Source organism: Harpia harpyja, chromosome 2 (assembly GCF_026419915.1).
Source record: "Harpia harpyja isolate bHarHar1 chromosome 2, bHarHar1 primary haplotype, whole genome shotgun sequence".
Classification (NCBI taxonomy): Eukaryota; Metazoa; Chordata; class Aves; order Accipitriformes; family Accipitridae; genus Harpia; species Harpia harpyja.
Genome location: NC_068941.1, coordinates 79,790,763 through 79,814,212, shown reverse-complemented (window position 1 = coordinate 79,814,212; position 23,450 = coordinate 79,790,763). Strand labels below are relative to the sequence as shown.

General features: G+C 35.2%; 1 protein-coding gene across 4 annotated transcripts in view; it reads left to right on the top strand.

Annotated features, from left to right (window-relative positions):
• The window catches only part of RGS12 (regulator of G protein signaling 12), a 90,510-nt gene that overhangs the window by 54,349 nt on the left and 12,711 nt on the right, over nucleotides 1-23,450 (top strand). For 3 of the 4 annotated variants that reach the window (XM_052780597.1, XM_052780600.1, XM_052780599.1), the window contains 11 exons: nucleotides 2,907-2,999; nucleotides 4,189-4,332; nucleotides 8,751-8,930; nucleotides 10,193-10,346; nucleotides 11,596-11,672; nucleotides 13,447-13,647; nucleotides 14,618-14,691; nucleotides 17,493-17,619; nucleotides 18,570-18,666; nucleotides 20,181-20,257; nucleotides 20,788-20,941. In XM_052780597.1, coding sequence (XP_052636557.1) covers nucleotides 2,907-2,999; nucleotides 4,189-4,332; nucleotides 8,751-8,930; nucleotides 10,193-10,346; nucleotides 11,596-11,672; nucleotides 13,447-13,647; nucleotides 14,618-14,691; nucleotides 17,493-17,619; nucleotides 18,570-18,666; nucleotides 20,181-20,257; nucleotides 20,788-20,941 — 1,378 coding nt within the window. Of the gene's footprint in view, nucleotides 1-2,906; nucleotides 3,000-4,188; nucleotides 4,333-8,750; nucleotides 8,931-10,192; nucleotides 10,347-11,595; nucleotides 11,673-13,446; nucleotides 13,648-14,617; nucleotides 14,692-17,492; nucleotides 17,620-18,569; nucleotides 18,667-20,180; nucleotides 20,258-20,787; nucleotides 20,942-22,047; nucleotides 23,414-23,450 lie in introns of those variants that run through there. The other variant, XM_052780598.1, reaches the window with a different exon arrangement.

Sequence of the window (23,450 nt, the reverse complement as noted above, 5' to 3'; positions counted from 1 at the left end):
TTTGTGAAACAATTACATTTTGTTATATTTGTATCTGTAGCCTTTGTACAAGAAAAAGGCAGTAGTTTCCTCAGAATTGGTAATCTATTCACGTTTACCTACTGAAATGTTGGAAGCTACGTAGAAGATTTTTTCAATGATATAGTGGCTTATCTTCCTGCAAAAGGTTTTTAGAAATATTTTTTAGAACTAATTAAGGTAGCAAAGAGCACCGGTTAAAGCTGCAGCTTGCCGGAATAGTGTTGAGTATTTGTAAAGCATAAATTAAGCTTCCTCACAGCACATTTATGAAGTTGTAAATAGCATCATCTCTATTTTACATGTAAGGAAATTGAAGTGTATACACTTTTGCATTGTTGCACTGAGAGTATGTTGCTGATTCTGAATATGTTACACAAGGACAGTTTGTGCTACCCAGATAATTTTCACAAAGAGAATATAACAAAACCTATGGTGTAGGAGATGTAGATTATTGGAATCTGCAGTAACTTAGAAAGACTCCTTTACTTGATACAAAAGTATTAAAATCCCAAAATGATTAATAAGCAGACTTCCATCTTAACTGGTGTGGGGACCCAAAAACCACATTAATGGTGAACACCTGTCTGAGGAAACAGGGAAGATGAAAGCAAAATAGTCTATCCCTGTCTTTCCATTTTTCTTAGCAGAGTAGCCTGCGGATTATTAGCATTTCTGCTTAGATACTGAGACTTCTTGTCAGGCTGAAAGAAAAATTACAATTCTGATGTGATGTTAGAGTCCACCTGAAAAAGGATGTAGTTTGTGGGGGTGCTACTGAAAGTTTAGTTGTCTTTTCTAATTACTTGTTAGCCATCAGAAAACTTACTTATGTACACTTAAAAAATTACTGCAGTAATTTTTCAGTACTATGAAAGTTCAAAACTTATATAAAAACTTATAAAATTACATTAGCTACTTTCTAAGTTTTCAGATTAAAAGGTAAAAGTTACATTTCATTTCAGCAAAAGGCAACCTCAGATATTCAGGAAGTTTTACTCCCCCCCCCCCCCTTCCCCTCCCCCATTTTCTTTTAATTAGAAATTATTTTTATAAACATTGCAAAAGTGCATGTGTTAAAGAAGTACCCAATTTAAAGAACAATTAGGGAATGTTGAAATTTGTGTGCACCACCATTTTCTCGAGGCCCAGGAGAGATCCAGAGCCATTGCTTAGCTTTGCTTGCAACCTGGTTATCGTAACACTGTGCAGTTACAGATTTCTGCCAGTATTCAAGAACATTGAAGCATCAGCGTTTAATTCGTGATTACATAGTAAGCATCTTGGTGCATTTGGGATTCAGCATGCCTAGGCCTTTCCTGAGGACAGCTTTGTCACAGAGCAGGAATTACTCTCTAAGAAGAAGAGATTTTGCATGTTTTGCAAATACTCACATTTTGCATAATAGTCTGCTGATTAGAGCAGTCATCCAGGAAGTGAGAGACCTGATTGCAAGTTCCCTCCTCAAGTGGTTCAAACCAACATCTCCAGCTTCCCAGTCATGTGTGACAACTGCTAGGCTACATAATGTTCCAACTGGGGCACCACTCAGTTTTCCTGATGAAGCTGAATTGTTGTACAGCCAGCTGTGCCCAAATCATGTGGCCAGAAAGCAAGCAAGCAGGAGATTGACTGTAGATTTGTAGTGAAGGCACTGAGTGGGGAAGTAGGCAGTTGGGTTCCAGTTCCTGCTCACTAATTTGATTCTCTTTTAATCTGTAATTACATGTAAAATGCAGAAATGTCCCCTGACTACTCTCTGGATTGTCTTTTATACAGTTGGTGTCTCAGGTTAAGTATCTGAAGAACTTCTAGTTTAAATTGAGAGCTTGCTAGTGGTTTTAGACTCCCTGTATTGTAGTTTATCTCAATTGCTTTCTTACAGTTGGACTCCCTAAACTCTATGTAACTCTAAAAAGCACAAATAAAGTTAAGTTGTAAGTATTTCTGTGAAGATTACTCTTCCACTCCTTTCTGAGACTGCCTCGTATGTTAAGGAAGCTTAAGTGATACCAGTGTGACACTTGAGTGAAGGTTGTGGCTTGTGGGCTGACATAAAGTAAAATTTCTAGTTAAACACTGATACCTAAAGCTCTACAGTATAAACAAGCATTGTTCCAATTACATGAGTGCCTAGATAATTTTTTTAGAGGACCAAGTTCACCCCATCCCCCCAGTGGTTAAAATGCTTTCAAGAAACGTATGCTGAGAGAATATTAAATTAAACAGGTTTCAATCAGGGACAGTTTGCGGTTGTACAATTTCCCAACTGAATGGGATCTCAGTCTTCATTTGGACTTTTGGGTGCTATAATATAAATGTCCTGATTATTGTGTGTTCTAGTGGGAGATTTTTTTTTCCCTCTAAGAATGTATTTTCCAAGGAGAACCCATGTAACCACATCAGCAAGCAGTGATAAAAGATTTTTTGTAGTTGCCATGTGATGCAGAATGAATACAGAATTGATTATGGGCCCTGCTCGATAAACATCTACTGTGTTATGCTAGTAGAACTGCAATTAAAGACAGCTGGTTTACAGTGTAATTTTTAAATGTAGTTATAAATTATTTAAATTTTTATTAAAAGTTTAATCACTAGTTTATACACTACTTAACATGAAGTTTCAAACTTTGTATGTGCAAATGATTTGATTGTAACTTGATGGATTCTTCTCAACTGTGTACATTTAAAAAGAAATGAGAAAGAGGAGAAGCACTAGGCATATATTGGACATGCATTGATTTTTACTTTAGAAGAAAACTAGACTGTGAGACTGATTGAAATGTTACCATTACACAAACTTATCAAGCATTATAAATATGTTGTTTGAAATAGCAAGTAACTTCGTTTCTTTGAGACATTTATTTATTTGTTTATTTTTCCCGTAGGAATTTCTACGGAAAGAATTTAGTGAAGAAAATATTTTATTTTGGCAGGCCTGTGAATATTTTAACCATGTACCTGCACATGATAAAAAAGAGGTAAGTCAATGTTGTATTTCAGTACATGGTGTTGCTTCTTCAAAAATTGTTACTTCTTCAAGATTATTGAAATTATTGGAGCTGTGCTTGGTCTTTGTACTGTGACTTCATTAAAATAGGGTTGGAGCCTCAGTCTAATTTTCTCAGTCCCCTGAGAACACTGTCCCAAGTTTAAGATGTTGGATATATTTAGACTGCAGTAAAGTGCAGAGGTAGCTCTGTAAAAATGAGCTAAGGTATACTGGATGTTGAAAAATGTCTAGCTGCAGCCCAGTGCAAGGGAGTGCAGAGCAAGTTAATTTAACGTGTCAAGGAGAGGTGAAAATTAGCCTCTGTTGTGCTCTTTCAGCTGGACTGCCTTCTCTAGCCAAGATAATGTGTTTATAACTAACTTAGATATATCTGCTGCTCTAAGTGTAGTCATGTTTGTTCACAAATTATGAGAATCTTCATCTCATCCTTTTAAGATAGTCCTACATTGTTCAGGCAGTTTTGGTGATTTTGAATTTTGTGCAGGTTGGCAACACTTCTGTCTATACCACAGACAGATCTAGTCAGGTTTACACTGTGGAAACGGTTTCATCTTCCAAGTCCCTCTTAGCTCTTTTGTGGACCATTGAGGTTTTTTCCCCACTTTCTTCTGTCTTCGAACAATGTATTTTCTGAACACCACCCTTAAGGGCTCTGAGCTCAGTTTGGTGTTTTTTTCCTTATTTTCAGAATGTGGGTGTTTCAAAGTAAACAAGTTAAAAATAGAACATGAATGGTTTTGACTGTAAATATTCATATATATATATACTTACCTTTTTCTAAATTCTAGAAATTGAAGCTTAGAGGATTTATTTAAATAGTAACTGTTATGTAAAAGGTCTAAAATCTAAAAAATGTATTCTCCTTTGTAAGACAGCATTTGATGTGTTTCACTTCTAAAATTATCAAACTGCAAAAATAATTTTTATTTGATGGCAACTTTTACTGCTTAAGAAATATTTGATGAATATTTGTAATTTTAAAGGAGAAACCCTATTTATATGCCTAAAACTAACAAAAGCTGTTAAATGAAAAATGCTTATATATTAAGGAAACTAGAATGGCTGTATATTTTGGGGTGGAATATATCAGTGTAGGAAATGCCTGTCTAAAAATATGGTTTTAAAGCAGACATACATTTAGCATTTCTTTTCTGTAGCTTTCTTACAGAGCTCGGGAGATCTTCAGTAAGTTTTTGTGTAGCAAAGCTACAACCCCAGTTAATATTGATAGCCAGGCACAGTTGGCAGATGATATTCTCAATTCTCCGCATCCAGATATGTTCAAGGAACAGCAACTTCAGGTAACCATAGGAAACATGACTGCTGTACATTTATGTCTATTATCTTTTCCTTTGAAGTACGTTAAAATCTATACAAGTGGTTTCACATGCTGTGTATTTTACTATGTATAAAAAGACAGTGAAGTCAAGATCATATAGATTCTGTTAGCAGAATAGAAAAAGGCTGTATAATGGAAGGCTGCTTGTCTGGTTTTCTGTACATTTGCATAGGTACAGAAAATTTCCATTAACTAAAAAATAATCTGAAAAGTACTATTATTGAAATGAAAGTTTAGTGCAAGTAAATAATTACTTGTCTTGCAACACCATCGCATATGGTGTTTGCGTATGATTGCTTATTCTTTTCTTTAGTGGACAATTGCGTACACAAATAGTGTCTAATTTTGGTTAAAGTGGTTTGTACAATATGTCTGTTGTATTAAAGGAGTCCTTCCCTTATGCTTTAATAGAACTGTCAGACAAAGAGCTTGTTAAAACTGTTGCTGCCTGAAGACCTCTGAAGTGGATGTATTTTAAATAATTATTGATGTTCAGAACAGAACAGTTATGGAACAAGAGGATACACTTTACATTTTCTGTAGAATTTAAGTTTCTTTTTTCTCCTAAGTAATCTGTTTGGTAACTCTCCCACCCTAACGATTTGTTAGTAGAACTAATTTTGAGATCGTGTTACTCAGAAATCAAGGATATAGCTTGAACTGAATAAATGAAGCAGGTCACAATCTTAGTCTTCGTACAACCTCAGATCGCATGCTTTTGGGGCAGTCCGAGCAGGTGGGTATAGTATCTTCCTCCATCTGCAAAGTGGAGGTAGAAAGGTAGGTCTAACTGCTGAGCTGGTAGCTTCTAGCATTACAACATTGCAGCTACCCCCCATGCACCTACCAAGGCCTGAGGCTTCTGTGGGAATTACCAGCCACGATCTTCCCAGATGTTTTTTCATGCATTCCTCATCTTGGCTTTGTGGAGCCCATGCCTGAATTCCTCTTCATCCTCTCCCAGTTGTTTGGTGGAGCAGATGGTGCTCTTATGAGCCTGGTGGCTGGGCTGATGCAGGTTTTCTTCCTTCTTTGAAAACGCTGTGTCCTTAGGTTGGAGGGCTCATCAGGTGGGTGAAAATGCTGATGTGAAGTGCTGCCGTGGGTCTAATCCCAGCCACGTGGCCTGTCTGGACCTGGCCTGCTTATCTCAAATTGTCAATGCCTCTATAGTTCTCCCATCAGATCTCTCAGTCAGGGCCTGTTCCTCCCACGGAAAAATTAGGGGAAGCAGGATGAGAGTTACTTCTGCCAGAGTAAGCGGCCTTGGAGCTTAGGTGTGCCACTGGAGGTGTGTTGCCCGGCTGAGGTCAGTGCTGGGTAACTGGCTGCCTTGATGGCTCTTAATATCTTGGTTTCCCTAAGTGGTGGTTCTGCAGTGGATCGCTTTTGTGGGCCTGGTGGGTGGTATGACCTCGGGAACACAGAACTGTAGGTGTGTGTAGTTAGCACAACACACCCGCAGACTTTCAAAGTTCAGCTTGGGGTGGGGACGCCATATTAATAATGCGAAGGCTCTGCATTTGTGGTCTTTCACAAGATTTTTTAGATGTCAACACTGAAGTATATAGCGTGCGAGGGTGCTGATCTGTGGTGGTCATTGGGTAAGTGTTATGTGATGCTGGGGAACAGGGAGTGTTGCTGTAAGGCTGCAGTGGAGCTGCAGAAGAGTGTGTGGGAAAGTGCCTTGGAAAGCACTGCCGAAACCATTAGCTCTCAAGCGCTGCCTGTTGGGAATGCTGCTGGAAGTTGCTTTCTGTCCATAGCCTGGCAAATTTGCCCTTGAGCCTGTTGTTAGAGGTGGGGTAATATGACAGTGTGGATGTAGCCAAAATGTCTAGTTAGGATTTCACTGTTTCTTGTAATAGAATAAGAACAAGTATTTTGAGTGTTTCTGGATGCAAGACAGTGTAGGTCACCTGAAGATACTAAAATAAGAATAAAGTATCATTTGCTTCATGTGGAGTTGCATAAATGGATTTAGGTTTTTCTACCCTTGTTTACGTGTAAAGTTCAAATTATGCTTTTATAAGCTATATTTCTCTTTCTCATTTGTAAGAACAAGAAATAGCATCTGCTAGATTTTTCCAAAAAGCAGAATTTAGTGTAAATTTACATGTGTAAATTAATATGATAATAATGCTAAATGCAGGAAATTGGCTTTGTAGCGTGGGCTAGCAACATAATAGGGCAGATGATGATCAGCTCAAGATAAAGTAGTTAAGCTGTCATCACTCTGTCCAGCAAAGTTTAAAAGGTTGGAATATTTTTGCTGTATTAAGTGTATTTAATCTACGAACTTCATATCTGCAGTAACTCTCTTTGTGTCTCTTAGGAAGAATAAAAGAAAATATTGCAGAGAACTACCTAGCATGGAATAACAATTTTACCTTCTTTTGGTGCTAGATTCTGTGACAGGAAACTCTGAAAAGCTTTGTTTTTCATCCTGAAACTGTATTAAATTTAAGGTATTTAAGGTTTGCTGCATTGTAAAATAGTGTCTTATATTTTGGGGGCACAAATTGCATTTAGCTTAAAGTACTGTGATTTGTTGAGTGTAACCTCTATACATTTCCTTTCCTTGAAAACCTCAAGGGCAGGTGAAGTATTTTGTGGTTTTCAGTTAGCTTGGTTTTTGCATCTGTGTTGGTATGTGCAGGCTGCACCTACCATTTTTCCCTGATAACTAACTTTGTATCAGCAGTTCATCTATGAGTCTGTGAGATTGAGGCATTTTGATATCTTGTAATTGCTCCTCTGTATTTTATGCTATTTTGGCAATACACCACAGTGTTATTCAGTTCAACAGAACTCAATGTTTCCAAGCTATGTGCATTGTGTACGCTGAATAATTTGTTGAGCCTTGACCTTAAGACTACGTGTGCTCTGAAACTAGTTGACTTTTTGAATTTTGCCAGTATACCTGTGGTCAGAGGATTGTATCTTACATAGCATGAGAGAGGCATTCCCCTTTGTGAACAGTTTTCTCAAGTGGGAAGAGCCATTGACACTGGATTGTCTCTTTGACACTGCATTGAGGGCACATTGCTCTTTGTGCTGAGCTGTTTCAGAATGTTAAGCTGGCAAAACTAACCCTACAGAAGTATTTTTTTCATAGTTTACCATGTGGAAAACAGTTTGTTAGAGGGCCCAACAAACACAATGGGTAGCACCTAAGAGGGAATGGGAATATATGGGGGAAGGCAAGAATGTGGAAGTCAGCATTCAGTTTGCATTAGGTTTCTGTGACACTGCAGCATCTTGCAGTTTGCCAGAGAAGCTTTGGACTAATGCTTGTTGAGAAGGGTGTCTCTGCACAATCTGAAAAATGATTTCCGTCTGCAGCTGGGCTGCAGTGGCTTAGTGATGGACTTCCCTGTAGACTCTTGGGAATACCATAACCAGTTGGGTAGTGCGTACTATTCTTCGCTTGTAGGGAATTTGTTATGTCCAAAGAAGGCGGTATTTGTACTGTTTTTTCAGATCAAGTGAATCACTGGAGAAGATACAAACGTAAAAGTATGAATTCACTTAAAACTATAGGTTTGCAAAAATGGAACAAGAAATTCAAACATTGTTTAGCATTTAACAAAGAACTTTTCTTCCTTTACTTTCATGAATTTAGCTTGGCTAAATTAGCCTCAGACATTTGCTCCTGGCCTGGTATAGAGCTGCTTCCTTCCTGTCTAGTTAAAGATAAATGTTGGTCTTGCCCAGAGCAGCCATTTTAGGTAAACTCTTCTTTTTCAAGGTCTTGGTTTTACAGCACCAAAGATACTGATTTTTTTTTTCCCTCATATGATCGGGCACATGATCATTACGTAATACTGTGAAGGACTCTCTGCTCCTCACCGCATCAGTAATTAACCTTGTATATCTTGTATCACTGTGTACTACTGCATGTTGTGTTTATATCATATTCTTGAGTTTTAGACCATAAACCTTTTTCTTGTTCACAGCTACCTTAAAACACACTTGTATAATTTAATCCTGTCACATATAGTACTGATGTAATAATCTTTAAAAAATATTTAAAATGGCTAGCTTGCTACGCGCTTCTCATAGAATGTACAAAGGCGTAAATGCAGTAAAAGATGGCTATGAGGATGGTGTTGTCAAGACTCTACAGCATCTCAGCTTCTCATGCACTTTGCAGAAATCATAGCATTTTTCCAAACTTGTGCTAAGGGAATAGATCAAATTATGTTTCACTTTAAATTGATGCAGTGTATATAACCAGGTTTAAACAAAGTCATGCCTACTGCTGTTTACAGGTTAATGTCCTAAATTTTGTGGGAGTTGGCTGTTGTGAAAAAGCTTAATTTTCTTCATGTGTTATTTAAGCTTATGTAACCATCATCCATTGTGTTTTAATTTCAGATATTTAACTTGATGAAGTTTGATAGCTATACTCGCTTTCTCAAATCCCCCCTTTACCAAGAATGCATCTTAGCTGAAGTAGAAGGTCGTCCTCTTCCTGATCCTCAGCGTGTTCCCAGCAGCCCCACTTCTAAACACAGTATCAGTTCAGAGAAGTCCAGTATCTCAACACCGAAGAAGGTTACCTTTGTATTGTTGTTATCTGAAAACTATGCTCTTAAATAATGTTTTTCAAGTTCTTTAGAAGATCAAAGATAATATATAAAACACAATTAGAATGTTTGTTCAGTGGCGCTGGCAAATATAATTACAAAATCTTTATGTACTGAGGAAAATACTTTTTTTTTATTTTTAATCCATAACTTTGAATCAGATTTCTAGCTATTTACTTCCTGAATATAATTTTAAATCTTTGTTATTATTTAAATATATGTGTACAAATAAAAAAATTAGTATTATTTTATTATATCAGTTGAGAAGCTTATTTTGATTGAATATTGGAATTAAGATGTGATATTTTAACCTTTGCTGAGAGCAGACATTTTATCAGAAGTTACTGGAGAAGGCTTAACCTAATCTAACTGATCTTTGCCGAGGATAGTTTTTTAATTTCTTAGCCCCTATTGAACTAAGATAATTCTGTGTAAAACAGATACAGTTGCTTAAAAACTACACCTGTAGTCTTACTGATGTCCAACATTATTTAGAGTTTATTTTTTCTTCATGTAGATAATACCACCGTAGTATTACATAACTGTATGGGTAAATTATAACTTTGCATTTTTCATGTCAATCACTACACATTAGCCCATCTGCTATTATGTATTTTTATGACTAGGAACCTTTTTAAAAGTAGTATTTTAAGGAATACTCTAATAATCTAACAAGATACATTGTTAGCTTGTTAAAAGCAAGTTTAGTTTAATATCAACCATTCCTGATATTTGTATTCTTCAGCACTAGTAAATACTTTGATTATACTTGTAAATGTTAAACAATACTTTGTCATTGTCTTTAAATGCAGTTCAAGTTCAAGCCTAGCCTAGGAAAAATATCTGAAATACTGAAATGAAATTCTGTGTTTTAAAAGCAAGGCAAATGGCCTTTCCACATTAACTTAGGCATTATTGGTGAGCTGTGGAGACTGCTTTCATGTCTGCAGGAGCTCTCTGTGGCTTGTTTCCAGCTACTGTTTTGTATTCCCTATCACATAGCACATTTCCATCTTGTATTTCTTTTTGTTTCCGCTGTTTTTGGGGGGATTTTTTTTTTTTGATTGCTACTGAGAGGCACGCTGGTATATACACTTGTGAGTGGGGTAAAGATGACAGCTAACCTGACCATCACACTCTTGTTTTGGGAAGAAGCGTGGGAAGGTTTATGTTAGGTAATATACTTACAACTGTGATCCAACCAATGATTTAATTGTGTTTTGGTGATAGTTAAGTGGTAAATCAAAGTCAGGAAGATCTTTAAATGAAGAGTCAGGAGAGGAGGACACTGAGAAGAAAAAAAGGGGAACATTTTTCTCATGGTCAAGAAGTAAGAGTTTGGGAAAATCACAGAAGAGAAAAGAAAATGGTGATTATCCAAATGGTGAGTATTCACATTCCACTTTGTTGCAAACTTGTTTCAGCAATAGATGTGACTAATCTCATCATGTTTAGTTTGCATCTAAGTGCGTCCTTGGGTGTGACAGAGGGAAAAGAAACTGTCAAGTCGGAAGGCCATAGCGGGGCTAGTATCACTGGAAGTTTTGTGGAAGCAGATGTACAAATAAATAGAAGTATGAAAATATTTAAATTTGTTTTTATTGACTTCCAAGAGACTTTTTTTCTGCTTTCCAGTAGACACTGCATTTCTGTGTGCTGGCAATTGCTTTTTGAAGCAGAGAGCTACTATTTTTATAGTGAGATAATTTCAACTCCTTACAGAGAAGTTCAGGAGCTGTACATGCAAATAGTGCTATAGTTACAGCTATTTAAAAATTCCTCCATCTGCATTATCCTACCTTTCTTTCTTTTATTAGTACCACACAGGTATGTTGACTTTTGAAGACACTCACTACCTGTTTCCACCTTTTCTGACTAAAATGAAAAAAGAAGAGTTAGAATTGTGAAAACCCTTGTAATCTGCTGTTTTGTTACTTAACTGTTTTTGAGAGTTGAACGAAGAGTTCCCCTATGAAAGCACCTGTACGTGGCCTTTACAGGAAGAGATGAAAGTTTTGCATTAACTCATTACATTGTGTTAAAAATAATAGAGAAATTCCACTGAAGCACCAAATTTGGATCATATTGTTACTGTGGTTTCTTCTTCGCTATTTTCTAATAAAGGCCCAGGTCCACAAGGTATCTTTGATCACATAGATAGTTTAAGTGTTCTCATTATACTCATATGTGAAAAGACATCAGAGGCATTTGCTAAGATTATAGACTTAAACTTCTGAAAGTGACTAGTGATTGTCATAGACTTTAGTTTTCTAACACCATAGTTGCACTTTTAAAAATATTTTATCTCCCTTCAAAATATCTGAAGAAGCAGAATAATTTATAAATTTTAAAATACATTTTAAGATTAAAACCAAAAGGGGTTTAGGTTGGTTTTTTTTTAAATATAAAAGCAAGTGGGGTTATTCAAGGGTTACGTAACCAAGAAATACTTGACCAAATATTGTTTTGGTTTTGCACGCTTCAGTGCACAATATGAAGTTTTGGTGTTTTTTCCTTTAATGAAAAAAATTATTTTTCTGACCAGAGGAGCTAATATTTGAAATAGCTTTCTGTATTATAATAAATAATAAAAAAAAGCCTTTTTACTGATTGCTCATTCTTCCCACAAACAGATTCTATTCAGTCCAATGGATTATCATACAGACGGGAATCACAAGGCTCCATGTCATCAACTGCTAGTCTTGACTTGGTAATGACCAGCTCTTAATAATGAAGAAGTGGGGAAGCAGTGAAAACAGTGAATTACTAATCTTCTAAGTAGTGTGAAGTAATTTGTTTAAAGTAGTAATTTAAGAAACGGTCTTTAAGTGATACAATTAGAGGGAAAGATGTAATATTGAGCAATTTTAGAGTACTAGAAATGTAACAGAGGTTGTGTTCATATATTGCTTCTTATTTTGTCCTTGTAACAGAAAGATATCCTTTGCATCTTGTCTGTCTTAACTTCAGACACCAGTAAACTTCCAGAATACAAGTTTGCCTTTCAAAGGGAGCTACTGTACCTCTTTATAAACAGCTTTTTCCACCTACCAGAGCTTTGAGATTCTGTTCTGAACGACATGTTAAAGCTTTCCCATTGCTTGACCTGTATGCAAGTTGTGTTAGGCTGATTTCTGTGGTACCAGTGTCTGTCATGATTCTTTCCTCTCTGTTTCTTTTAAAGTTGTGAGTTTTTGTTCTTGTCATTGTAACTTAACTCTGCTCATGAAATCTGAGGAAAGAGAGGTAGGGAATTTCATTGCAAACACTGATTTTGTCATAGTATGTAGGAAAATCATCATCAGTGAAGACATTGTGATTTCTAACCATCAAGGTCTACTTTGCAGTGTAAAACTAATGATATGCAAAATTAAAACAGTATTAATAATAGAACATAAATGTAATACTGTATTTTAACTATGTTGATATGGAGGAAGAATATAAAAAAGGAAATTTTAAAAAGTTTTTTTGTAGTCTTGGTATCCCTCTAGTAGACTAGATTCTAGCAACTATGTAATTTTGCCTATGCTACAAATATTGATCAGGGAAGCAAGCATGGCAAAGACATGTTTATTTCTGTTGCAGAAAAGTCTTATCTTAAAAAACAGGAAATGCAAAGCCCCCCTAAAGCAACAGCCCCTCTTTTCTCTCCCACTCCAACCGATTGTCAGAAAGTTACTGTGATTTGGATGAGAAGCAGCAAGTTAAAGAGAAGAGAAAAAGCACTGTGAGCACCCTAGAAGACTGTTGAAAACAGTATTTTTGTAGTGTCCTTTTAAGTTATAAGCGAGCTTTTTGTTAAATTTTCAAAGATGCTTTTGGTATTTCGTAGTAGTGTTACTATTCTACTGTTACTCTAGAATAAAGGTTAATGCTGTGCCCTTTAGCCTTAACCCATAACATTGTACTTTTTTCCCCTTTGATAAAAAAAAAAGCATGTCATTAAGTGAATTATTTTAAAATTCTAATTTCTCTGTGGTGTATTTGTATGTGTAGCATTCAGATTATGTTAAAAGAAGAGGAAATTTTGTTTGAGGAACCTGATGTTTAAGGTGTTCCTCATCACTGAAATGTTGATTCAAAATGTGCCAATGGTAGTTTTTACATCAGCGTGTCATTATTGAGTCTAGACACTTAGCTATTTGGAAGATAATAAGATTTTATTTACTTCTTACACTTTTTGACTCGGAGTTCTGTGCTGTAGTTTGAGAATCTTGTAACCTGTTTTACACCCTCACTGTCTAAAACTTCCTCTGTTCTTGAAATACATTTAGATTTGTGCAGTGCTGTTATCTTTAAACATTTGGGTTTTTTTCAGGATTCAAATTTATCTGATATTTGTGATATTGGGAAGGATTTCTAAACTGTAAACATGGTAGAAAGTACGCTTCTTGGCTTGGTTTGATTTGTGCAGACTCTGAAAGTTTATGCACACTCCTAACTTTCCCATTGGGCACTGACTTTTCTTTCTTTTTCTTGTCAAGTCGGAAGCCTCAAGATTACCTGCATTTGTACCAGATAAAGAGAAACCCCCCAAATACTGCTGTATAAACCTTCCGGATGGTTCATCCAGCAAAATGGCTGTTAAATCTGGATTCTCTATCAAAGAGGTGCTGTCTGGGCTCTGTGAGAAACACGGCATTAACATAGCTGCAGTGGACCTTTTTTTAGTTGGAGGTGATAAGGTATGGCATATTCCTGTGCTTTTTTAAAAGTGTTTGCATATTTATTTTACTAATAAGGAATTCTGTTCTCTCAGTAGTAATACATATCTCCTGGTTCTACCTATAGCTTTACATTGGCAATGCTAGTTAATTGATGGAGAATTTTAGTGAAACTAGAACTGGTGGAGTACTGTGGTTGTGGTATCTACATTACAGAAAGCAGAATAGAGCTTATGACAAGGATTTCCTTATAATAATTAAGTTAATTTAGGTATCTAGTCCATGTAGTTTGTCCAGGGTAACAGTTAGCTTGTACTTAATTGAAAGTATCCACAAAGAAAACAAATGTGTCGTAGTAGATGGTACTTCATTAAAGCAAAGAAACATAATGACATTCAGTTGTTCAAAGACGAATGAGAGGAATTCATGCTAGAATTAAGGTACATGTTTTAATATCGAGGAAAATTTCTAAGACAGCAGTCTACACTGAGTGGGGGTGATGGCTCTTATTCCAACAGAAGTGTCTCCAATTCAAAGAGAAGCTGTGGATGTGAAACATTTATTGTCTTAAATGTGTGTTTATGATCAATCAAGATGATTACAATGAAAAAAAACAATAAATGTGCATAGTTATGTGCCTGTTCTTTTAAATCATTAAAGACTGTTAACTTGCCATATTTTCTAATGCATCATTCTATGTAATAATTTATTTAAGTTGAAGGACCTAGGCTTGTTTTGAAACACTGAGTTCCTGAATGCCTGCTGATTCCAGTGGGAGCTGAAGTTTGGTCATTGTCTCACAACTAGCCAAAATAAAATACACTTTAGTCATGTTGCATATTGTAAATGAATATCCACTAGAATGCATACAACCTATATTAATAATTTTCTGAGTTATCTGACATGTTTTTTAACCACTCAGCTGTTCTTTTTTACATATCTTAAAAATAATTTGCGCTCTCTTCTTTTGTTCCTGACACGTGCTCTGTAGCCACTTGTATTGCACCAAGACAGTAGCATCCTGGAGTCTCGGGACCTACGTTTAGAAAAACGCACTTTATTTCGGTGAGAGTCGAAAATACTATCTTCCTCTGGCATTTTCCACCCCATTTTCCATTTTACTTTTTGTAAGTGCACTAGAGTATATGGTCAGTTAGCTGTGCAGCAAAACAGTAGTTAGTGCAGAAAAGAATTTGTCTGAATCCAGTATAAAGTCCAGTTAGCCATGCAATGCAGCGTGACATCTTAGATTGTAATCCAGAACCCAGCATTAGGGGATCTAAGGTTCCCATTCATTGTACAGGCACGTTAGAAGAAATAGGCCTTAGTGTCAAGGAAGGAGTCTCATGTGAAGAAGGAAGGTGACCTAACGTTTGTAACTGAAAATGATTGACTTCCATGTCTTGCAGTTAACTTGCAGTTTGAGTTTCTATTAAAGTAAAAGTCCATTTTTACTTTAGATTGCAGTAACACTTATGCAAGAGAGATGCATTTAGCATGGGGGTCCTCTGAGTTACACAAGTGCCTGAGTTAGATATCCTGCCTGTGTTTAGGCACTGATATCCCTTAGATTTAGAGCCAGCTGCGAAGTGCTTCCTCGACAGGTTATGGTGAGATTAGGGTACGTCTAAAAGGTAATTCAGATGAGGGCAACCAGGGTAAGGATCAATGGGAGAAATGTGGGCCTACAGGAACATTTCAAAACGAGTAGAGCAGAACCTGGTAAGTTTTAAATGCTGCAAGAGGAAGGTGTCTGGATTGCTGTCTTGGATACACGTGGGATTTTGATGCCAATGTTCCAGTTTAGGGACATTTAAATATTATTATGACGTCTAACTGCTCAAGCTGAAGCAGTTGTGAACAAGCATACAGGACAGATCTGCAGGCCCAGAGGGATCTTCCACATCAGGAAGAGACATGTTTAGTAGGTTGAAGCAGCACAAGAATGAGACGGAAATTGAACTGCAAGTCTCCTAGACTAATCCTAAATGCAGCAATGAAAAAAACGGGCCTTTAAGATGAAATGGATATATTTATTGATTACATGTTCCCATTCAGTTACATCTGTAATTATGTGCCTAACTGGTAGGTTACAGTAAGACAAATTGTGTAAATATAAATTCATCTGAGTATAGGTTTAGCTCTGAATCTTAAACAAGTAAATGTTAAAGTATTATTAATATAGGTATAATATAATCCAGTACATTATATATTTAATACTATGTAATGTTATTTTATAGTAAACAGTTTTTTCAAAATAATCTGTTTATATTTTTTCCAAAATGCCAGAAAACATTTTAATGTTCCTAAATTCTAAACCCCCAAGCTAGTGCTATGAAAACTCCTGAAATAATTATTTCAGGAAAAAGTAATGAAGTAGAATGTTTGTGTTACATTATTGAGTTGCGCGTTTGAAATGAATGAAATTTATTTTGTCAGGCATTCTTCATTTTGGCTTTATATTACTTTTCCTTAGGAAGTAGGGCTAGTTTCTATTTAAGGGTACTTCAGATTAATGAATATGGTATAGCATATTCAATTTCAAAATTGAGATTGAGCAGTCTTCTATTAGGTGTGAGTTTGTTGAGTTTCCAAATTAAAAAGTAACTTTAAGTAGGCAGTACCGTATGTTACTTGCATGTTAATTAAAATGTAGAGATGTTCTACATTATTTCCTTCTCTGGGTAGACACTGTGTAAGCAAAAATACTCAAATATTTGGAATGTTTTCAGACATAAGACAAATACTATGTGGATATGGTTGGTTACCTGAATGTCTGCCACTTCTGTGTCAATTACCAGTTAATGATTAACATTGATCATTTCTATTTAGTAGCTGTTGTATTCAAAGAAAATATGAAAGACAAAGTTTCAGTTATTCAGGTTTCTTGTGGAAGGAAAAAGTCAATAAGACTAAACATCTTGTAAGTAATTTCTGTGAGAGAAAAGATGGGGTTTACATCTAATCATGACTGACAAAATCACTAATAATTTTCATTTCTTCCGATGATGTACATTTCTTCTGATGGTTTTGTTAGTAATAAGCCTGCCCTTGTTTTCATACTATAGTGCCATTATAGTCAAATGTGGCTGTTATGGAGGCATCAGGGCACAGATGAAGAGCATTAAAAAAAACCCCCAAAACAAAGCTAGGCACAGTTCCGTGCAGGGAAATAGACATAAATGGAATAGTTGTTTGGGTTTTTAAAACCTTTTCTTATTTCCCCCTTTTTTTTTTCTATTTTTTATGAAATGATATAAAATCGTGTAGTAGTCTCTGAAGAGGGCTGTCTTTATCCTTTAAATTCCAACTGAATTGCTTTTACAGCTTTTGCACATAGGTTTCTCTTAACAGCAATTCTTTGTGATATGGTGGCATCTAGCCAGAAATGAGCATCGTCTGGAATTCCACTGTATTTGTTCCTATGCTTAAAAATAAAAATTCCTGTCCAAGCCTATTTCAAGTGATTGTGAGTCTTTCTTGTGGAAGTGGGAAGAGTATTTTTCTTGCATCCAAGGCTACAGTACAGGCATGGAGTCACTTTGGAAGCACTTCTGGACCAGAATGGTCAGAGCAACCTCACTGTAAAGATGAAAGTGCTACGGAATGTATCTAATTGGTCTGAGGATAACCATGCAATTAGGTTGGCTCATGCCTTCACTCAGCTCTGGCAAGTGAAACAGTGGAAGTTTTATTTTTATTAAAAGTGCTTTATACCTTCAGGTTAGGACAGATTTGTGCTAGTGAAGTTTCAGGGTCACTAGCTGTAAACTACTATAACTTTGCTGTAGACTGGCTTTTACATATTTCATTCCTTTTGTTTATTGGAATATTTCATACTTAATGTTACAATTGATGTGTTTCAGGCTGGATCTTGTTCCAATCAATCGATCAGTTGGTTTGAAGGCTAAACCCACCAAACCAGTAACAGAGGTCTTAAGGCCTGTGGTTGCAAAATATGGTTTAAATCTTAATGAACTTGTGGCAAGACTAGTAAGTATCTTTTGATGTAATTCAAGCTGCAATATTTTTTGTCTGTAGAAGATCATATCATAGTCCCTGAAATTATTCCTATCCTTAAAATTAGGCATTAAAATCTGTATTATAACTACATGTTGACATGAAAATGCATGGTAATCATAACCATTATGCTTAATAGTAACTACCTCAAAGCTTTAGTCTGCATCTGTTTTATATTCTCCTTCAGAATAAATCCAACATCCTAAATAGAGCCTGATCTTAGCTTCTTCCAGAGCTCAACTTTTCCCATTATTAGCCAGGGAAAATTGAGATTAGTTAAAGCTATCGTTCCATTATCCTGGGAATCAGGAAAGTTGCCTCAAATCTCCTCGCAGAAAACTTCTTCGGGAGCAGACTGATTCAACTTCTCTACTACTAAACACTTGGCTAGCATTTTCTCTATTGTATTATGATGGATTATCAAGGAATGGAAAGTTACTTTTGTGGTGTTTCTAGAATATATACTGTCTTGGCTGAACCAGTCCATGTTTTTAAAATAACTGAAAAACATGATGATATAAAGGTAACTTAATTTAATAACATTACAAAATTAAGAAAATGCAACCAATTTAGAATATAAAATAATCTCAAACTTCCGCTGAAAAATATGATTTGCTGAACATACACACTAATGGTCCTAGAGTATTTTTGCACACTTGCAAATTGGGTGATTTTTTTTCACCTTGTATCTTCTTTTCCTGAAATACCATTCTCCTCACATAAATGGGTTACACTCATTGTAATCAAGGTAGTTTTACACAAATGGAATTAACATTTTTAGAATGGTAGAAGAAGGATATATTGAGGCTACACTGAAATGTAAAAATGCTTTGCTCATTTTCTTTCAAAAAATGTCAGACTGCATAAATTTGTTCTGAAAACAGCTTTTTCTCTATTATATACAAACTGTGATCCGACTTTAGAATGGTGAGCAGGAACCACTTGATCTTGGTGTCCCTATATCTAATCTGGATGGTCAGCGGGTTGTTCTAGATGAAAAAGAGCCAACAAAGGGTAGAGGTAAGTTGGCATAAAAGCTTGTATTTATGATGTCAAGTCAGTTTCATAAACACTGACTTCAGTTTCTTCTGTTGAGGTGAAGGTGAGGTAAATGTGATTAAATTTAGATATGGCACATGTAGCATATATTATTTTTAACTAAAAAGGAGTGCAGTTTCTAAAGACTGAAAATTAAATTCATCTGTTGATAGCAACTTTACTGTTGCTGTAAGAAATTTTTGCACTAGTAATACTTAAACATTTTACTTGCACTCAGCCATAGATACACACACACACATTTAGGGACATAGTGCCTAGTAATAATAATGAGAATAAAATGCCAAATAACTTCTGTGAATTTGGCAATTAATTCATAAGAAATGTTCTGTATAAGTAAAACAGATGCGGTTTGTGGACCAGCTATATATACTGCTATGATAGACCCCTTCTTTAACATGAGAAAGTAGGAGAGCCTACATCTCCAGTTTTAAGTGATGATTTCTGGAGATAATACTAAAAAGAATATAATTTGTGATTTCCCTGGACAAAATAATTTGAAAAATAGAAGTTGATCAACTGAACAGCTGACAATCTTTTGGCACAATTAACACGCTAGATTAATGTAAGCAGCCTTGAGAGTAAAGGTTTGGTTTCATTAGGAGACCTTTTTATAGATATAGAAAACTTAGTTTTAAAAATGAAATTAGATGTGGTTAAATTAAATTGACTTAGAGCAGAGATCCTCTTTGAGAAACAACTACGAAAATAAAGATGGAGGTATTTATTGAGGAGAATCAGATTTGTTATTTTTCTAGGAAGCAGAACCAGTTGTCAGTTTGAAAAAAGATATCAATCTAAATACCCTCACAGATAATTAGTTTAAGGATTACAAGTAAAACTGTAATCCTATGTGCTGCCAGCTGCTGTAAGAGCCTAAATCATAGAGGATCATTCTAGGCAATAGTCTGATCCTGTGGCAATATGCCAATGAAAAAGGGCCATGATTCTGTGTTTGCAGCTCGGTCTTCGGTTAGTATATTTGTTGTAGGCTGATGTAATTTGAAGGAGCCATTTAGTTACTTAGAAGTAGACAAGGAGGATGTGGCAATGTCTAGAAAACAATTGATGCACAAAACAGGTTGGAAAAGATGCAACATGACCTTTCAGTGGTCTTTTCTGCTGAATTTTTTTTTTCTTGGTTAAATTCTAAATTTGAGAATTACAAACTGAATTATTAGCTGAGATTTTTAAAAGCTATTTGATCTAAATCAACTGAAAATTTAGGAGAACTTAAATGAAAATTCAGCACCTTTAAAAGTATTGCCAGTATTAGAAAAATTTGAAGATGCGAGGGAGATTCTGGTAGGTTTTGATGAAAAGTGTCAGGGATATCAATTGTGCTCACTTTATTTTCTGAGAAATTTTCTTCAAAAAATTTTAAAACAAAAAGTCTATTTTATGCATCATTGTCACTTAAATATTACTTCTTTGGGAATTTTTAATTTTGTAGTTACAGAAGGTATGTTTATGTTTAGTGTTTACAGATAAACAAAAAGGTGCATCAGTAAAACAGAGTGCAACTGTAACTACTTCAAGAAATCAAGTATCTACTGTAAGTCTTCTGCAATGATTTTTGTCCCTTAGATAATCTTTTGTTTTCTTCTGGAATTCTATGCTAAAAGCTGCATTTATCCGTGATTTTGAATCAGCCAAACTAACTAGATGTGTAACTAGATTGAGTATAGCTATAATTCATCTGATATTTTTCCACTGTGAACAGTATTTATTTGTGAGAACTTTGTCTTCATGATGAATCAAATAGCTCTTTCACTGTGTTGTATTTGTTGTTTCTTGTCTCATTCGCTTATCTGTATTTGAAAATGATTGAACTACTCTGAAGTTCAAAGGCTCTTTCTATAATGTGAATTCTTCACAGTAAACAATATTATATTTGTTTATACATTTTTGGGAACTACTTTGGCAAATGTTCTTTGCAGTAATCAAGATTAAACTAAAACATTTGTTGTGGTGGTGTTAGAGAAATGTGTTTTCAAAATAACTTTTTTATTCACTTAGACCATATTATGTACGCAATGATATAGCCTAAATGTAAGTAGTACCTTAACTTTCCTTCTAATGCAGGGAGAGGGAAGAACTCTAGGAAAGTCTAATTCTATCAAAATGAAAGGCGAAAATGGAAAAAATGCTAGGGAAGTCCGGCTGTCAAAGAGAGAAGACTCTATTGCAAAGATTGGGAAAAAAAAATGTCAGAAAATAAATTTGGATGAAGCAGAGGGTATGTGAACTTTATAGTTTATGTATTAACATAAGTAGTCTTAGAAAAATGAGAATTTTGTATCTGTGTAGAAAAAGGTACCGTGTGTTTAATACTGCATTGTGAAAATCATAGTCATCATCCTTATATTTTTGTTTGATACTGTGATTGAATTGTAAAGTTTTTGAAGCTGAAGGTAAAATTTTAAGAATACCTAAAGATAGATGTAGGTGCCTAGTGGGATTTTCAAAAGTGAAAGCTACCTAATTCCGTTAAATAAAAAAGGAATTAGTTACTCAATTGCAGTTGAATATCCCATTTGATACCCTTTGCAAGCCATATAGAAGCTTGCCTTTCTGTTCACTTTTACGTAAGAGTCTTCTACTTACTGAAAAGCATTCTGCGCAATGGTATAGACCTTAACTTACTCAGGTAAGAATTTTTGAAAATTGTCTGCTAAAGTCTATAACAGTCAGGGCAGTACAATTTGATGACTGTGGAGGAGCTGTGATGGGCAAGAGTAAAAGCTTAGTTTACATTCAGTAAGTGCTCTGAAAAGGTGGTTAGAAGTAGAAATAAGCAAAGAGGTATTGGTAATCTTGTATATTGAGAGTCCTATTTTTACCTTCAATTACCTCTTAATAGTTCTGGTGATATCATTGGAAACGAACTCATAAGAGAATTTGCTTTCTTATAGAAAGAGGGAGAAAGAGGAATAAAAACGATGTAGCAGTAGAAATCTTGACATACCACCCTCTGCCCTAGGGCATTAACTGAAGCAATTACCTGTCTTGTCAGCCCTACACATTCCTCCCTATTTTCCCAAGTAGAAAAAAAATTGGAGGACATATTTTACCCACAGATTAAAATTTACTGCTAATGTTACCTAATATGCATATCCAAAACCTGGTTATGCACAGTCATACAGCAAATGAATGTTCATCTGTGAATAAATGTCCACTGGCTGGAATTGAAAAAAGTGCTGTGGCTAAAACTTTTATCGCAAAATAGATGTTTGTTAATATAAGTGTTATTACAAAATATTAGTGCATTTTAAATTATTTTCTGTTGCTTACTATTTTGTTAACTTGTTTTCCATATTTTAATATTTTCATTTTTCTTCCTAGGGCTGAGTAAAACATTAACATAATTTGAAAACTTCAGAATTCGAGGCTTTCACATTTTATTTTGAATTTTGTGAAATTTGTCCAAGTTTGGAAAATACGTACCAAATGTTGTAGACTGTTTTTTAATGAAAAAAAACAACTGTTCTATGAAGTTTGAAATTTCAGAAAGGAACATTTTTGTATGACATATATTAGAAATGTTGCATGTTTTAATATGCATACCGCCATTTTGCAAAACTTTGGCAATAAGAAGCATTTTGAAGCTTCCATCTTGGCTAGGTTCAGATTTTATGGCATTTGACAAAGCATGTTAAAAAGTCATTTTTACAAATACATTTCAAAGCCTGGTAAATATGAATAGAGGATTAGGAATAGAGTCATACAAGTGCAAGTGTATGACTTCATATTATGCTAAGTTAAAACTGATACTATTGTTCTGTGCTTTATTTTGTAATGGCTTTTGCTTCAAACAGTATTTTTAAGCTGGGTTGAAACTATTGATTTTAATTCACCTGTTGGAGATGGCCTTTTTAAGCATCTTTAATATTCTGTAGTTTCAGTGCTCTCTTCTTGAAAAATTAGGACATGCAGAGACCCTATATTAAGAATGACATATTTTTATATTTATATGTTTTTGTACCAAAGAGTTTGTTTATTGTTGTGATGCTTCTTTTTTGAGGAGTGGTATAATTCTTGGCTTATGATTGATAAGTTTCTTGTTGCCAAGTTTTGAGACTTTCTAGAACAGTGGTGATTTACTATGAGTATTATTTATATATAGAAACGTATTAAACCATTGGACATCATTAAGGACATGATCAGAAAATCACTTCTAATTGTGTTAAAAACTCTATAAAAAAGCCGCCCCATCCTTTTTAGTAATGGCTCCTTTGACAGTTATTGACTATGCTACTGATTCATTGCAGCACAAAGTAAAATGGGGTTACCTAAATCATCATCTGATCATGCCCTGTGATGATAACATCCTGGATTAAAACTACACCATTAAATGAATTTAAACTGTGATCAAATATTATTAAACTGAGAGAAATTCAATACAACAAGGAAGTTTGCAACATTTTGAATCTTTGAACTTTCAAATGGCATGGCTATTTTTGAGTTAAGATGGGTAAAAACCATCCAGAATATAAAAACGTGCACCCATTGTCAGTGAGACCAGAGCCTTGTTTTGTATAAAGAATTAAAAAATCCTCTGTGTGTGTGTACAGATCTATTAACTGCATAAAACAGAAGATGTGTTCAAGGCTCAGTGAATTGCAGCTGTTCTAAACTGCAAAACTCTTACAATAGCAACCCTGATGGTCTTAATTATAGTGATGCTAGTGAACATTGCTGCAATTGAAAAAGTTCCTAATTAACATGGGATCTTATTTCAAGGCAGC